This window comes from Egretta garzetta, unplaced genomic scaffold (assembly GCF_000687185.1).
Source record: "Egretta garzetta isolate BGI_Z169 unplaced genomic scaffold, ASM68718v1 scaffold33, whole genome shotgun sequence".
Classification (NCBI taxonomy): Eukaryota; Metazoa; Chordata; class Aves; order Pelecaniformes; family Ardeidae; genus Egretta; species Egretta garzetta.
The window spans coordinates 230467-248370 of NW_009259250.1; the positions used below are offsets into that span (position 1 = coordinate 230467).

Here is a 17904-nt window from a genome sequence, read left to right on the forward strand (position 1 = left end):
GACATGGGCAAGGCCTAAAGAAAAATTTGGGGTTGGTTATTAGGTCAAGAATAACAGTGTAGTTATATAGTATGTTGCAATGACTTCAGTCTTGTACTGTTAAGGGGACCAAATTTATCTAGAATCTTCCAAAAATTTTTAAAAAGTAAATAAAGGGTTGCTAGGACTCCATAGTAAGGTTCATTCATTCTGGGAAGTTGGGTGAAAAATTGTGGTTTTAATGGCAGTGAATCACCATCTATCGATTTGAATTGCTTTGTGTGCGGATCTGCCAGATGAAACATCAGGAAGGTTTATATCAGTTATACAAGAAAATTGGTTTGTTTGCTTTTTCACAACACGGTGCCGGAGCTGGGCAGCCTGTCAGCAGCAAAGTCACATCCGATGGCTGATGAAAGGTGTAACCCTGCAGTTCTTCCTGGTAAACGCGTCCCCTGAAGCAAGGCGACTCTGCAGGCTTCCCACACCCGGCAGGGCTCTGGTTCATGCAGAAAGGCTGTTGCCCCGCAGAGCAGGAAATACTTTTTTCAAAGAATCAGAGGATAAAATTGGCTTTCAAAATTAAAAAAAAAAAAAAAAAACGAACCAAAAAGGAACTGCTGCAGCCAGGGAAGCTGCGGGGTGGGGCTTTTAATTTCTGTGGGTTCAGAGAGAGCCTGGGTTCCCAGGAAAATGAAGTTAGTATTTCAGATTTTGCTGCACATCAGTAGTGCTTTAAACAAGGCCTTTTTAGCCTTGTCTTTGCTTGTCTGAAGATTAGGCTCCCCAGGCAGAATTTATGCGCTTCTGCATGAACCAGAGGAGTCTCTACGGTTACCTCATTGGGCCTCCCACGTAGCTGCTGCTATATATATGCTTGGCTTCTGAGCTTTTGCTGTCTACATGTGGCTCAGCAATTTTATTCGCTTTTGTGTCCAAATTAGGGGCTTGGGATGGTGATTGGTTGGTATCAAAATGCCTGAGAGAATGGGGGAAATACTGGGGTTTTTCCAGTTGTTCTTGAAATTATTTGTTTTCAGGAAGTACAAATCTGGAGTGTTTTAAAAAGAATAATATCTCTAACAGTAAATTACATCACTGTAGCATAAAATCACAGTAGCTTAACTTCACTGTGTCATTTCTAGTAAGAGATGTAGTAAGAAACTAGCAGATTGCCATCCCCAAACAGGAAAAAAATATGAGACCCCAACTTTTACCTCTCTGCTGCTTCCTTCTCTTTCCTTCCTGGGCTAACAACGGAGCGTAGGCTGTCAGCATCCTGCAGCAAAGTATTGGTACCACAGTGCATTTGAAAATCCACATTTTTCAGAGAATGGATGTCAGCCATTCCTCTGCTCTAATGGACACATCCAAGACGTCTCTTCTGCAAATGGTCATGGCTTTTCACACGCGTGCCTTCGTGAAAGCTTTATGGCTTATTTCGCTCTGCACAGGATAGTCTCATTTTACCTCCCAGTAGAGTTAGAAATCAAACAAACATTTTATTTCCCCCCAGGTTTATCCCAAATAGAAGCCATGCCATAAATAAACCTACTGAGCTTCCTATAAAAGTGTGCTGTTCTCTGTGCAGTTGATAAAACAGGGGTAGGATGGTTAAAATACAAGAAAATCCATTGTGAAACAACCACCAGCAACTGTACTGCTTGTATATGGCAGTGAGAGTGCCAGCAGGCATTTTTTAATGGCTAGCTTTTATTGTTGCTATTCAAATGTTGATATTTGACTTTGTGAAGAAAAAAGAAAAATGGGATTGACTTTTAAAAATAATTATTTCTAAAACGTAAGCATAATAAGGATCCTCATAATACATTTTTCCAATACTCCTTTATGTTAAGATATATTTGCAACCTTATTATAAGGAGGTTTTGTTTTGAAGCAATGGCTGGTTGTTTGGCTGTATTTCATTCTTAAATTGTTTTTCAGGGATATGCACTGAGAACATTCAGCAAAGTATATAGCACAATGAGGTTTTTAATAGGCTTTCTTGGAACTGTAAGCAAATCCATTTGAATTTATGTAATAATGATTGCTTTTGGGTGCCTTATTGCAGTGAAAATTAATTATTATAAAAAACCCCTCATACCTCATAATCTCATACACAAAGTAAAAGGATCTATATATTTTTAAATCAGTTTATGTTTGTGAATTCTCATTATCTTTCCTAAATAAGATGGTGTTGCTTGGGGAAATAAAACAGTATTGCAGAGACGGTCAAGACAGTTCTTGCAGAATTATGATACTGTAGAAGGGCAAGTCTGGTGCTTGGCTTTCTTGTCTGTCTCTTAGCCAGCAGCTGGAAAGAACAAGTCTTCTTAGCATTTTTACAAGTCAGTTCATTCTAGAAGGTTCACTGAAAAAACTTGATTTTTCTTTTCTTTTTTTTCTGTTGAATAAAACCACAGGACAATTTACATCTCAGAAACAGCATTGATATTTTAATAATAAGAAACACAATTGTGTGCCACAGTATTTTTAAGAGTTTATAAAACCCTGTGATTTGTTTGATGAATTTAGTAGACCTCTGCTGATGGCTTGGTTGCTTCTTTGCAAGCTGCAGACCACAGTGATCTTGAAAGAGCCGTTATATTCTGTGAATAACTATCGCTGGAGGTTTGCATACTTTGTTGCTTCTGAAAGCTGAGCGTACTACATGCACCCGGCGCTCTGCACATCCCTTTGTTTTCCCTTAATCTCCCTACGTGCTGTTTCCTGGCTCTCTGTTTCCAGAACCTGAAGCCATTCACCAACCTCCTCTGTCCACGATAGGGATTTTGTGACTTTATTCCAGAGATTGTATCCTTCTTCTTGCTTTTTTCTTGCCATGGGATATACATGCATATCTTTTTTTTTTCCCCCCATTAGTCTTAATACAAACCTCCTATAAACTTGAGACCCTCAAGCAATGGGAAAGAAGCTGCTGGAAAACCACTTGAAGTGGGCAAGTTCCCTGGCAGAGCCCGGTACCTGGAATTGTGATCATTTTAGACCAATTCACTTGGTTACTGGGATGGGGGGGGGAGAATAACGGCAAAATAAATCCAAAGTTGTTGACTTTTTGTTTCTGCTGTTTTTTGGCAGTAGCTTGGAAATATCTGTGGGCTTGGGTGCAGGGGAGCGGCTGTTGGAAGAGAAAAAAATACATCTGCTCACAGAGTCATTAAAAAAAAAGCTCTGGTGAAGTCTTTCTCTTAATTGTACTCCATTAATATAGGATGTGCATCAGAGCCATTATTCTATTTTGTGGTTCATGTAGGGGCTAAAGGCCAGAATGCCTGAGATTAGGTGCTCCAAAAAGCTGTTCCTGTATCCCATGCTTGCTGGGGAACCAAGCAGTGAACCCTGGTGCCCCAGTCCCAAAGTGGCAGATGTTGTCAAAAAACAGTGCTTTATTGCTGAAATTTTCATTAAAGAGTGATTACAAATACATCATTTCATTTGGCAATAATCTTTTCAAGCCTTCTGTGTGTCAGTCAGACTGCAGAGTGTTTTCTGATCTTGCTGGTTTTTGCTACGGCCTGAGAATGATGTTGCTTTGTTCACGTGCCTTCACGAGCTGAGATCGGTCTTGCTGGTTGCTGACTCTCTGTATTGCTTTCTTTGTCACATTAATAATATACCTGAAAAGAACCTGTTGCAAATAAAAAGTGCTTCTTGAATCAAACACAGAGAAGCCTTGCTTTGTTTTTTTTCAACTTTGTTTCCTCAAATGACCTGTTTTGTTATACATTTTCTCCTCTTGCAGCAATGAGCTCTCTAGATGTCGTTGGTAAAGTGTAAGGGCGATGGGATCTTAAATATGTTGATAACGTGCCTTCTATTTTTATATTCCTCAGGCTGTGAAATTTGAGCCATATCATGACAGTGCATTAGCCAGATTTCTGCTAAAACGGGGTTTGAGAGTAAGTATTCCAAAATACAGCCAACTTATGCTAAAGTTACTGGCATTATTAAAACCCTTTGTCAAGAAATGCATGTTGATTGTAGGTTTTTTTTTCACCTCTAGAACAAAAGAATTGGTCACTTCTTGTTTTGGTTCTTAAGAAGCGAGATTGCCCAGTCCATGCATTACCAGCAGAGGTTTGCGGTCATCTTAGAAGCCTATCTTAGGGGCTGTGGAAAAGCGATGCTACACGATTTCATGAAGCAGGTTCAAGTAATTGAATTGCTGCATAAAGTCACAATGGAGATAAAATCAGTTTCTGCAGAAAAGTATGATGTCACTTCTCAAGGTATTTGCGAACAGGCATTTCTTTGTAATAATATTGTTTTTTCTCTTTGGGTGTGAAAATCTAGGCAGCAAATTGTACTGTTTATTTTGAAAATTCATGGATAAATTACTGTCAAAGGGCATCATTGTTACTTCTTTAAAATGCCAGTGTAATTTGATAGTGATTGAACCAATGATACATATGTGTGCTCATTCCACCCCAAATGGGGAAGAATACCAGTGTTATAGACACCCAGTACATTCCTGTGCTTTGGCTTATCTTCTTGAACCTCGCGCCATGCAACTGGGAAACAGCTATGGTCTTGTACATAACCCTTAGCTGAATGCCAGTACTGAAGAAAGAAACAACCCAGGACACAAATATTAACTGGAAATAAAGAGGAAAAGTGACGCTTGCCAAGAAACACAGCCTTACCCTAAGCAGGCCCTAAAAGACTCTTGGCAAGAAGACCGGGGAGGAGTCCAGTACAGCCTCTGCTAGGCCATGAAAGTAGCTGGTGGATCAGCAGTGAATATACAGAGCACATCTTTGGGGCTTTGCGATGTGCTGAATAGGAGTCCTGTGAGAACAGATGTGGTATTGTTATTTCTAGTTCCTGTAAGCACTGCTTTGGAAGCCACAGCAGGGTTATGCAATGCCTGTTTACCTCTGGGTTTTGCATGCCTTTTTTTCCACCCATCCTCTGACTTCCTTAAAAGGTTGTTTGTCATCATTCCTGTTAGTTGCTTGGTGTTAGGAGTAAGTGTGAGAAGATATACGGCATTATTCAAATTCTAAAAGCTGTAGAGAAACCAGCTCTTCCTGCGTTTTCAGCCTGATACATTCCAGGCCAGGAAGTCCTTGGTTCGGAAAGCTGTTCCACCCTGGTTATGCAGAAGTGGCTGTGGTGGTGTTTCAAAAGAAATTTTAAGAAAATATACATTTATTCTTCAATATATAATGTAATATCAGTTATGTTACCACATAGTGTGAGTTAGGGGACTTACTGAACCCCCATATAAAATATTCTTTGTAAAGAACTTTCTAAAATTTATCATAAAATGTTCTATAATGTAAATATATTTGGTCAGAATCCCATGTTTTGGAAAGAAACTTTACAGCCTTGCAGATATACCTGTCTGTAACAGCAGTGGTTTCCATAATACATTATCTTTGAAGGTTATGTGGGCAAAGAAGAAAAGTTTCAAGAGAAAGCAATCACATTAACACCCACCAGGTTTTGAAGTTAAAGAATCTTTGTATGTAACGTACAGCAGAACATTGAAAGCTAACTTATATAATTGACATTTTCACTGAATAGGGCTTCCTGAAACTGTGGAGTGTCCTACTAATGCTATATCTGATTTGATATATTCTCAGATTATTGAGGATACGATTTTTCCTACAGGCACCCTCTACTTCTTATATTTTTTGGAATGTATATCCTAAAATCTCTTCTTTAGTTTATTGCTTCTTTTTTGCCACATAATTTCTAAAGTTCATGGTTGTTTATATTTTCAGTCTGAATGTTTTGGTCTGTTTCATTTCATTCTGTCATGCAGAGTCATCTGTTCTTGTATATATTTTTCTTCCTCCGGTGTTTGTGGATTTTTTTTAAAGAATAAATTCTTTCCTGTTAGGTCCATGTTAGTCCAGCAGCAATCATGCTGACAATCTGTTTCTTTCACTTTTCACTTATATTTGAACGTAGTGAGTAATAATAGATAAACAAATTCTTAAGATCATAATCTTACAGTTTGCATAGGATTATCTGCCTTCATCACTGCTCTATTACATGATTTGACTCCCAAGAATGTGTCTATGCAGCTGCTTCTTCTCTTAAAATGCATAGCCCTTTGTTCTTAAGCCAGATCAACTTGAAATCATTTTAGCAAGCGCTTTCACTTACTTTTTAAAATCAGCTAATTCCTAATCTTTACTAGCACCAATTGGTTGGCATACAGTTTTCAAATTGCATTACAGTGCAATGAGGAGACTTACTGAAATCAAGCTAGATTTGTCTAGGAAATCAATAGTTATACTTTAGAAAGCTGTTTCATGACCCAAGTTAATACAGCCTAGGCATTTTTTTGGTTTGGTTTTATTTCTTTGAAAGGTGTCTAATCATAAAGTCCACTTATTAGCTCCTGTATCTTGCTGTCAGATTTATTTACTTTTTACCAGAGGAGATACCACATTGGTCACTTGGCACTGCTAGGTAGTTCTTTACTAGAAGCCTTTGGGATAAATCTAACATATGTTTTCTGAGAGTTCCCAGGTAATTCTTTTGGCTTGACTTTCTTAATCTGCTAGCAACTTTTGAAATATCTTCATTTTCTGGATGTGAGCAGGCAATGTGTGCTGGCAGCCCAGAAGGCCAACCATATCCTGGGTTGCATCAAAAGCAGCGTGGCCAGCAGGTCGAGGGAGGGGATTCTGCCCCTCTGCTCTGCTCTGCTCTGGTGAGACCCCACCTGGAGTGCTGCGTCCAGCTCTGGAGCCCTCAGCACAAGAAGGACATGGACCTGTTGGAGCAGGTCCAGAGGAGGCCACAAAAACAATCCAAGGGCTGGAGCACCTCTCCTATGAGGACAGGCTGAGAGAGTTGGGATTGTTCAGCCTGGAGAAAAGAAGGCTGCGGGCAGACCTTATTGCAGCCTTTGAATACTTAAAGGAGGTTTATAAGAAAGACGGGGACAGTCTTTTTAGCTGGGCCTGTAGCGGTAGGACAAGGGATAATGGTTTTAAACTAAAGGAGGGTAGATTCAGACCAGGTTTAAGGAAGAAATTTTTTACAATGAGGCTGGTGAAACACTGGAGCAGGTTGCCCAGGGGGGGGGGAGATGCCCCGTCCCTGGAAACATTCAAGACCAGGTTGGACTGGGCTCTGAGCAGCCTGATCCAGTTGATGTCCCTGCTCATTGCAGGGGGGTTGGACTAGATGACCTTTAGTGTCCCTTCCAACCCAAACCATTCTATGATTGTATGATTGATTTTATGATTTTGTATATTAAGTATCCAGGTCCATGTCTGACTTTCGTATTACAGTTTTTTTGGCTCTTCAATTTTTATCTCCAAAATTACTTGAACGTGTATATGCAGCCTCTGCTGTGTAGCTACAGTTTGTTTCAGAACAGTGCTCAGGTCTGTCCCAACAATGGGTAACAGCCAGTGTATTGCTTATGCTGCTAACAGCTGCTAGCTGAGATGAACCAAGTGCATCGTATGTAGTATAATGCGTACTGTGCTAAGCTGAAGAATCAGAAGCTTGAGGTTTTATGAATGAAAAGATTCGGTTTATATATGAACATTAAAATGCTTGTTCATATAAATATACAGCAAATTTTCTTCTTACTGGAATGAGATTAATAAGGCTGCACTATGAAACCAGTTTTAGGAGGGTAGGAAATGCAGTATCTCTATAGTTGGAGTCCTTATGATTACAGTGTAATTGACTCCAGGAATTCAAAAGCCACAAGTCTGTCTGCAAGAGCAATGAGATAGGTCAGGATAACACTGGAAAATTTTAAATGCCTCCTCCTTCTGAGCCTTTGGGGTAGAGAGTTCAATGTTTCCTTGGCAGTTATAAGGGCAAAATGTTTTCTGCTGTGTTGTGCTGTTTTGTTTTGCTTTTTAAATGAAAGGTGACATTTTAGTGTAATCTCCTGAGTCTTCAGAAGAACACCAAGCACTGTGCAGTGCTTCTAACACTGTGTAGAGGGCACGTGGCTTGTGAGGTGCTGGAAGACTTTACCCTTAGGTGTCTGAAACAGCCCTGACCATTGATAGTGCAAGTTAAAGAGTCTTTCTCCATTCCTCAAATCAGGAGATCCCTGAGGAAAGCAATTTAAGAATCATGATGCTTAGCATGTTTCATCACCTATAACATTTTTGCCTTTCAACTTTTGATTTCATTGAGTTTTCTTACTTGTAATTGCAGTTATTGCACAGCTGAGACAAAAGCTTGAAAAACTGCAGAGCAGCAAACTTCCAGAAAGTTTTAGAGTTCCGTATGATCCTGGGCTAAGAGCAGGAGCCCTAGTAGTAAGTATACTCTGAGCTTCTACAAATCCTCTTTGAAAAACATCTCCTATTTGCAAGTATGTGTTGCTTGGTAAAAATTTTTGCTAATACATCTAAGGGTCTTATTACACTGTGAATACAATGACATTTCATGGACTCAGTAAGTTTTTGTTCCCAAAACTATTAGTATTTTTCTAAATGTAATGACATGCAACCATGCACTAAAAAATGCAGCAACCCATAAAATCCTAATCATTAAATGGCAATTATTATTTTTCCATTAGTTTAATCCAGGATGAAATCAGGTAACTGACTCTTTTCTTTTTTTTTTTTTTTTTACATTAAATACCTGTATAAAACTGTTTTATCTGACTTCATGGGCTTTGGGATATTCAGTTTCTGTTCCTCCAGTTACTTTCTTTGTTTTAGCCTGATTTATATCTGTTGTTAAGGTTTAGGTCTAGACCTTCATCTTACTAACAAAAATGTCTGATGTAGCTATTTCTGATTTTTCAATCTCTCTATGTTGCTTTTGTGGCTTTTATTAGAAAATACATTAAGATTTTGTTAGAAATACCTTAATAAACACTTGGGATTTTCTGTGTTACTGCCTCCAGTTTTGCAATTGCTTATGTCGACTCAGAGTTAAAAACAAGATTAATAAATCAGCAGATGTATAGTGAAAGGGAATTGGCTCATGTATCTGCTTTGCAATGTAAGTTTTGGGTAAAGAAGCACAGTGAAAATCCTTGGATTCACTTGATGTGCAGCAAGGAGCCTGTAAAGAAAGAACCCCTTCATTTTTCTCTTAGCTAAGGACAGACAAACCATCCAACCTAAGGAATTGCTGCATAGTAGGGTACTAATTTGGGTAACTGATACTAGTTGTCTACATATGGCCATATCCTGTTAAATAAACCTGTGCCTTGATAGACAGGCTATAAGCTAGTCTATCTTCAAGCTGAGAGAGTTAAACACCTCCCAGCTGGGCATGACTGAGGTACTGTCAGTACAAAAGTCAATTCAAACGTTGTTTACTCAGAAATACAGAACTTGCGGCTTCTTAAATATTATTTTCTTGACTGTATTTCTCTTTTTTTAGTCTTTTGTGCGCAGAAGTCACAACTGTGTGACAAAAAGTGGATTTCAAAATAAAGCAAAAGATCTTTCTGGATTTTCTAGTTTTCTTTCATGTAGGAAGTATTCAGCTCTACCAGGACCTTCCTAGATGAAGGAAGCAGTAGATTTACAAGGGAAAGTAGCTGTGTTAAAAACAGATGGGTCAGAACCTTTTTTTTTTCCCCCCAAACTATATGAACAAGAATATTTGATAAATTGTATTGGCAAGCTTTCATTTCATCTTCATTCTAGCAAGTGCTACTTGTTCATAATCTTCAAACCCTGAAATTTGACTAGTCCAAACCAAATACTAGGAGCAAAATCAGTATTTTTATTAAGTTCAAAGATGTAACAACTTCTTTCCTTTTTAAAATAAGGATGGTAAAACCTGTTTTGTTTTAAACTACAAGCTCAGAATCTCAGTGTGTGAAACATGAATATTCCAAAATACTCTTCTCTGATGTCATCGATTCTGTCAGCTCTCAAACACTAATGTGCAATTGCTTTTATTATTTTAGATGGCTTTATTGTACACAGTAATACTCAACAATGAACCAGGATTTCCAGAATAGAAAGTATTACATACTACAGTTGTATCAGACATAATTAGTTAAGAAAACATTTGGAACAATGCAATTTCAGTAGTTTCAGTGCTGAATTTCTCAAGATTAAAAATGTAATAAAACTAAATAGGGAATTCATTTTCCTATTTTATGAATGATGGTGTTAAATTAGTTTCACAAATGCCATTTTCCCCATGAGTTTGAACGACTTGCTAAGGCAATTGAATCAAGCAATCTGGAATAACTGAAGTTGCTAGAAGTCACAAGGGTGGATGATGTGGTAAATTGCATTGGACAATGATTATGTTCTGGTTTTGCAAAGTGCCTGTCCAAGTGCTGTTGTGAGGGTCCATTATTCGCCAGTTTTGTCAGAATCTCTTATTCCTGGTTTAAAACAGTTTTTTTTCTGTCTGAAGCAGATTTACAAGCTAAATCCAGTTTCAGAGAGTCAAGGCATGCTTTTTCCTTTGTCATGGACAGTGTTAAAAGTTGTGCAGGTTCAGTGAGGCTTTATGTGGCAATTGAATACCATTCCTTACATGTGCTTTCAGTGTGTTTCTTGTGGTATAACTGATTGGAAGTTGGTAAACTACTCTGTAGCTTACTGTATGTAACTAACCATATGTAAAATGGTTAGTTGTGTTGATGTTGGAGTACAATGGCTAGCAATGAATGTGTCTTTCACAGATAGAAAAATGTAAAGTAATGGCATCTAAGAAGAAGCCCCTCTGGCTTGAGTTTAAATGTGCAGATCCAACAGCTCTATCAAATGAAACCATAGGCATAATCTTCAAACATGGAGATGACCTCCGTCAGGACATGCTTATTTTACAGGTATGATAGCTAAAATGTATAAAATTAATAACATGAATATTTTTAAATATTTCAAAATTATTTTACTTTTCCATGAGTGTGTACACCTTACCTTTACTGTCCATATGAAATATGAGGTTGTCTTTTGTTTTTTAAACTGTGTATGGCAAGGCTGAAATCAAAACTGGATCTTCTTTCTTGTACTATTTTTTTATGTTACTGTGTCGTGGGTTAACCCTGGTGGGATGGGGAAAGAGGAAAGGAAGAGTAAAGGCAAGAAAACTTGTGGGTTGAGATAAAAATTTTTTAATAAGCAAAGGAGAAGTGGAAGAAAAGAGAAAGAAAACAAAGCGAGTGATGCGAAGGCAGTCACTCACCACATCCCAAGTGTAGACCAATGCTCAGACAGTTCCTGCACAAAAGATGGTTAACCTGCTAACCCCCTTCCTCTCTGTTTTGTTGCTGGGCATGACGTTTTTCAGGATGGAACGTTTTTTTGGTTGGTTCAGATCATCTGCCTTGGTTGTGTCCCCTCCCAACCTCTTGTGCACCCCTGATCTATTCACAGTGGGGCAGAGCGAGAAACAGGCAGCCTTGACGCTCTGCAAACGCTGTTCAGCAACAGCTGGAACATCAGTGTGTTACCAGCATTGCTTTGGGCACTGACCTAAACCACAGCACCATACGAGCTGCTATGAAGAAAATTCACTTCATCCCAGCCAGACCCAGTACACACCGTTACCGTTTTTCCTGCCGTGTGCCATACGTACTTCACATTTTGGTGTTCTGGAGAAGGAATGTTATTTACTGCAAGACGGCCTGTTTTTCTGATGAAGCATTTTTATCATTTATTTATGCAATGGTTGAAGTTACAAATGAAAAAAATCAGTAGGTAGCATTGCTCTAGCAATATTCCAGTGATTGTTCTGACAAACTGGTTTGTTAGCACTTTGGGGATATTGATGGGAAAAAATGAACATACTTGCTAATGTATTCAATCTCAGCTCATGTAGAAATCGTTTATTAATACTTTATAAAACAGTAGAGATTGCCTGGCCACAGGACAGATAAATATAAATATGAACCTAGGTTTGGTAACTGATAATCTTGAATGGCTGCACACTTTCTGTATTTATCTCTTAATCTGTAAAATAGACAAGTAAGTTTAGCCCCATCTTAGACATCTGGGTAGTGTTATTTGTGTGAGCAATAAATAATGTTCAAAGAATTTTAAATGACTTAGTGTATACATTTGCTTTTACTAGATTCTTCGAATTATGGAATCCATTTGGGAAGCAGAATCCTTGGACCTCTGTTTGTTACCGTATGGCTGTATTTCTACAGGGAACAAAATAGGTATGTGATGATGTGATTAGAAATTGAAAATACCATAGTTACAGAAGCTGTGTTTAGGAGAACTATTCTAGTGGTCCTGAGATAAATAGCAGTTCATTACACTTTCTGTGAGCAGCCTCAGTGACATCTTAGCTGTGGTTTCTGCCTTTCTGATGGGTGTCCTTAACTGCTGCGCTGGCTTCACGACTGTGATTCCTGTCCAAGTCCAACTGTTTGGTCCCACTGCAAGTTTCTCTTTAATAACAATATTTGGTAGGAAAAAGTGGTAAAAGTGAGTGACTTATTGAAGATGTGTTTTAAAGTCTTGATGAGAATAAAATAGAGAAAGGAGTTAAAATAGCAAAACATTTATGGTTTTTTCCTGACCTAAGGCTTCATACCCTATACTGCATAGAAGCAACAGCATTACTCAACAGGGTGCTCGGGCAGTATTTCTCAGTGAACATTAGTTCCTGCAGATCTATTTTCCAGAATTCACGGTGGGAGAAATCAAGTAGTTGCTTACAAAGGTTCTGGAGAACTGTGCGGTGGTGCGTAGAGCAACCTGATCAGCTCTGGAAGAGTCAAATTACATCCAGAAATGCCAAACTGATGTATAATTTATACATCCTGATGGCTCCAAACTGACTCTTTGTGGTTGAATTTGCATGCATTATGTACCCTAGCACATCCACACATTGCAGTTTCCTAGTATCCAGCTAATACAGAATTGACTGTAGAGTCAATTTTGCTGAGCAGTTCTTGAACAATTGGCTGGAGGAAAGGCTCCTCAGCTTAGAAAAACTGGCCATGCACAAATGAAGCTTTTGTGTTGAAAAAAATGCTTTGTCTGATATAAACAGCACATCAGTGAGACAGATTAGCAAGTACAGCTCTGCCATTTACTTAAAGCTTGAACATGTGTAAAAACTAGCAAGTTTGCTAATTCCTGTCATCAGCGTAGCTGGCAGTATGATAGTAACTGCGTGGATTGATAAAATAATGATAATATAAATATTGCTGTGTGTCTCCTGTGATCTTCAGCTTTTTAGTTCTTTTCTTTTTCAGCAATATATTTTGCTTTATGGATCAAAGAATAATGAACTGAGTCCCAGTAAAATTAAGAACTCTCTTTAATGCATATCTGTAATGTACTTCCTCTCTAAAATCCGTTGCCACATAAAATTTTTACCATCCTTTCTTTTGACTTCAAGATATTTCAGCAATGCAGAAAACCCAAACTCACTGACAAAATACTTGGTAGTGTGACACAAAGGAGTTTCCTTTCTCCTAATTTAACTGTTTTAAATAAATTGTATCAATAGAATTCTAATAGTAAAGGAAATGGAATGTTATATATCAAAATAGTAACTAACTAAATATAAGGAGGGTTGGCTTTTTTCCTCTCCTTTAGGTATGTTGTAACAAACCCAGTTTTTTAGAGAGATTGTTAGGATTTAATTTGATTTTGTTTAAAATCATCTTAAGACAATGTAACGTATTGAAATAATGGAGGAAGGTGGAGGAATTCTGTCAGTGATCCTAGCGTTCTTATATTCAAGTTACAGACTTCATTATTCTTTCATGAATTCTTAATTGACTCCCCATTCTTTTATCTCAAGGAAATAATAGGGTTTTTTTCCTATACTCATGGGGGAGATGTAAGAATTTAGCATCCTTTCAGCACCACAGTAGAGGCATGGTTAATCACATAAAGACTCCAGTTTGCCGAGAATACCTGCAGCCTAAATTAGTAATACCCAATGTGGGACACTTTGATGTAGAGCTTATGCTTGTTTGGAAGAAAAACAGAGAGTAGTGGCATTCAAATGTTCTTTCACAATATTCATATGTGGTCTTCTTCCCTTCCTCTTAGTATTTCTGTGGAGCTTGAGGCAGTTTCTGTGTACTGAGCCAAGGACAGTACCTCATTCTACACTGAGCCCAGGGAAACAGCCGGGTGTCTTACACCTGGGGCTGGCATCCCCTCCTGTGTAAGAGCTTTCTCAGTCTGTTGAAGACATCTGCATTCGATGTAGTTTGCAATTTTGGTAACATCCATCCTCTCCACTGCTGCTGCCAAATAGACCTCTGTAGGAGGAACTTTCTGTATGTGTCCCTGGTAAAAGATCATAGCCTATTCTCTCTTCCTTTGACGTGGCCATATGCTCCCGGCTTTGCAATACAATTACACTACTTACTATGCTGCATCACTGCCAAATTTAAGAAGTTCTAGCTGGCACTTAATATAAGAGTCACCTGCTTTAGTACAGCAGATCCCCAGAAACACATAGCGTAGTGCATTTACTGCTGCACTTCATCCCAGTTGAATACAGCCCAGCTGAAATCCTCTATCCCAATTACTGAAGCCTTCTCTAGGACTAACCGTACCTACCAAGAGGCATGTCTATACTTAGAAGGGTTTGCCTGTAGAGCTATACTATTCCAGCAGATAACTTTTTTTACCACGATACCTTTAAAGTATTTACGTGGGCAGAGTAAGCTGCACAACATTCTGTGTAGGTTTTATACCACTCTTTCGGCAGTGCAGTGGAGAATGGTCAGTAAAGGGTTTTCATTAGCAGCTGCTTTAAAATCTGGGGACTTTACAGACTGCTCATCAACATAGCTATACTGGGGGGAATTTTAAATGCAAGGGGAAGCAGAAGATGCCTCCTGCAGCAGCTCCGCTTCTCTGGAATCAAGGAGCTGTTGGCCAGTAGAGGGAGATTTGTGAGCACAGGCAGGGGAAGCCTTTTCAACAGCTGGAATGTGATCTGGAGCTCACTCCCAAGAGGAAAACAACAGCTTGACAAGCACAGACCAAAATGCAGAGCTTTTTAGTTTGGTGGTGTTGGTGGTGGGTTTTGGAGGTCACATTTCCACAATAGTTTTATTACAAACAAACCCTGGCCACTGTCAAGACAGAAGAAATACCTCCAGGGAGTATTCAGCCATGAACTCAGCCATGCGTGGAAGGCACGGGCAGGAAGAGATTACTGCATTGTTACTCTGTTACTAAAAAATTTGCACATAATTCAGTAATTGCAAAAGTAGGACTGTGAATAGATAGAAATTCACCCATTTCGGAGGGAGGGAGTCAAAGTGAAACCAAATCAGAAACTGCTTTGAGTCACTTTAGAGAGAAAGGGATATTTTTGTTTGCTTGCTTATCTTTGAGCTGTGGCTGAAGCCAGGCTTTTACCTAAAAGACACTGTTGAGCTTGAATCAGAGGAAGAAAACAACTGTATTTCCAGTTACCAATTAAGTTCAACTAAAATCTGACCTTCCCTCATACAGGCATGCCCAGTGCGAGGGCAGACTGCATTTGCTTGTCTTGGCTTCAGTGCAGAGTTGCGTTCCAGCCTCTGTTTCTGCTTTTCTCTCTAGCTTCCCCCTCACTGCGTGCCATGTTAGTATGAACAGTACAAGTCCTTGTTTCTGCACCGTATTGCTGTGATGTGCTGATTTGCCTTTGTGAGGATCTGTTCAGTTCAGGGACCAACCTCTGGGCCCCAACAGCCAGAGCTTTCCACCAGCAATCCCACTGCTATACCTCACGGTGTACTGGTATTTCTGAACCTTCCTGTGTATACACACACTTAAGCTTAAATGGGATTTACTGCAGGTGGGCCAGCTCAGTTCCTCTGCCACAGCTCTGACAATGCTTGCTATCCCTAGGCTGCTGCAGCGCTGCAGCTTCTCTTCAGCTCCTCAAACTTGTGAAGTTGGAGAGAAGCTGGTGGGAATGCAAACGGTACCTGGGCTTCTGCAGGGGATCAGGTAGTTCCTTTCCTTGGGAAAAGCCTTATGCAGAGGGTCCCCACTCATCGTGTGATTCTTACTGTTTTAAAAAGTTTTACGTTCTCACGGAGAAGTTTGGGCTGCCAGGCTAGTTAGGAGCTCTGGTTGGTTTCAGCTGTGAATGAACAAGAACCACTGTTTCTTGTAAAAGAAATTTCTACTCATGACCTATGAAGTTCTGCAGTTGATTTAAAACCCACAGTTTTAAATTTAACATTGCATATTTTTAATATGCTTTGATATAAATTTAATAACAACTTCTAACTTCTTCCTTGTTTTCCCTAGGAATGATTGAAATTGTGAAAGATGCTACAACAATTGCTAAAATTCAGCAGAGTACAGTTGGCAACACTGGTGCATTTAAGGATGAAATACTAAACCAGTGGCTCAAGGAAAGATGCATGATTGAAGAGAAGGTGAATTCTTTGAATTTTTACGTAGGATTTTCAAATGCACCCTACTAATTTAGAATCATAGAATCATTTAGGTTGGAAAAGCCCTTTAAACACATCAAGTCCACCCTTTAACCTACCCCTGCCATTCCACCGCTAAACCACATCCCTAAGCACCTCATCTACCCGTCTTTTAAATACCTCCAGGGATGGGGACTCGACCACTTCCCTGGGCAGCCTGTTCCAATGCTTGACAATCCTTTTGGTGAAGAAATTTTTCCTAATACCCGATCTAAGCCTCCCCTGTTGCAACTTGAGGCCGCTTCCTCTTGTCCCATTGTTTGTTACCTGGGAAGAGGTATTGACACCCACCTCGCTACACCCTCCTTTCAGGTAGTTATAGAGAGTGGTAAGGTCTCCCCTCAGCCTCCTTTTCTCCAGGCTGAACAGCCCCAGTTCCTTCAGCTGCTCCTCACAAGACTTGTGCTCCAGACCCCTCAGCAGCTTTGTTGCCCTTCTCTGGACACACTCCAGCACCTTAATGTCCTTCTTGCAGTGAGGGGCCCAAAACTGAACACAGTATTCAAGGTGCGGCCTCACCAGTGCCAAGCACAGGCGGACGATCACTTCCCTTCTCCTGCTGGCCACACTATTCCTGATACAAGCCAGCATGCTACTGGTCCTCTTGGCCACCTGGGCGCACTGCTGGCTCCCATTCAGCTGGCTGTCGACCAACACCCCCAGGTCCTTTTCCGCCAGGCAGCTTTCCAGCCACTCTTCCCCAAGCCTGTAGCGTTGCATGGGGTTGTTGTGACCGAAGTGCCGGGCCTGGAATTTGGCCTTGTTGAACCTCATACAATTGGCCTCAGCCCATCAATCCAGCCCGTGCATTTTTTTTTTATTTTATTTTTTTAAATTCAGAGTTTGTTGTGGTTTTACTTGAAGAGCTCTTACAGGTTGTAGAGGAAAAAAAAGTCTAAGTTGTAAAGTTGAACTTACTGGTCTGTACCCTCTGAACAGATTAGAAATTAAGTTAAACTTGATTTATCACTAATTTCTTTACATAACTAACTGGGTTGATATAATTTACATACAGTGTACAAACTGAAACTCCACTATCCGGCAAGCATAGGGTTCTTAAAATAGTTTGTGCAAGTATTATTTGTAATTAAATAACTAAATTTTGGAATGTATAACTAAACAGTACATACCTGCAGAAACAACTGGTTGCATCAATATTGTGAGTAAGTTTAAGTTAGACCTTGTTTCTAAAAAGGTTTTAAAGCACAGCTGAGAATTATGAAAAGTCCCAAATCTATTTATTATAACAGTAATCAGTATTGAGGCTACAGGAATTGGCCAGTTAGGTCCATGGAAAGTAGTTCTTCTACATGCCTAATGGTAAGTGATTTTTAAAACCTTTTAACTGAAGGAACTTTATTTCGCTTACACCTCTCCTCTGCTGCAGAAACATTACAGCCAGTGGTGGAAACACACATGTTAAAATTCAGGTCAAAAAAACCCTTATGAACATGACTGTTATCATAAGCCTCTTTGCTGTTTGGAAGCTGTACTGGGCCAGGTTAAGAACGCCAGTTCCATGGTTATTAACAGTTAGGAAGCAGAAGAGTATTCAGAACAGTTTA

The 17904-nt window shown here is 39.5% G+C and overlaps 1 protein-coding gene across 2 annotated transcripts in view; it reads left to right on the forward strand.

Moving 5' to 3' along the window:
- The window catches only part of PIK3CG (phosphatidylinositol-4,5-bisphosphate 3-kinase catalytic subunit gamma), a 33890-nt gene that overhangs the window by 6487 nt on the left and 9499 nt on the right, over positions 1 to 17904 (forward strand). For both annotated transcript variants that reach the window (XM_009636059.2, XM_035891675.1), the window contains exons 3-8: positions 3834 to 3899; positions 4004 to 4229; positions 8149 to 8252; positions 10601 to 10747; positions 11992 to 12082; positions 16152 to 16282. In XM_009636059.2, coding sequence (XP_009634354.1) covers positions 3834 to 3899; positions 4004 to 4229; positions 8149 to 8252; positions 10601 to 10747; positions 11992 to 12082; positions 16152 to 16282 — 765 coding nt within the window. The remainder of the gene's footprint in view (positions 1 to 3833; positions 3900 to 4003; positions 4230 to 8148; positions 8253 to 10600; positions 10748 to 11991; positions 12083 to 16151; positions 16283 to 17904) is intronic.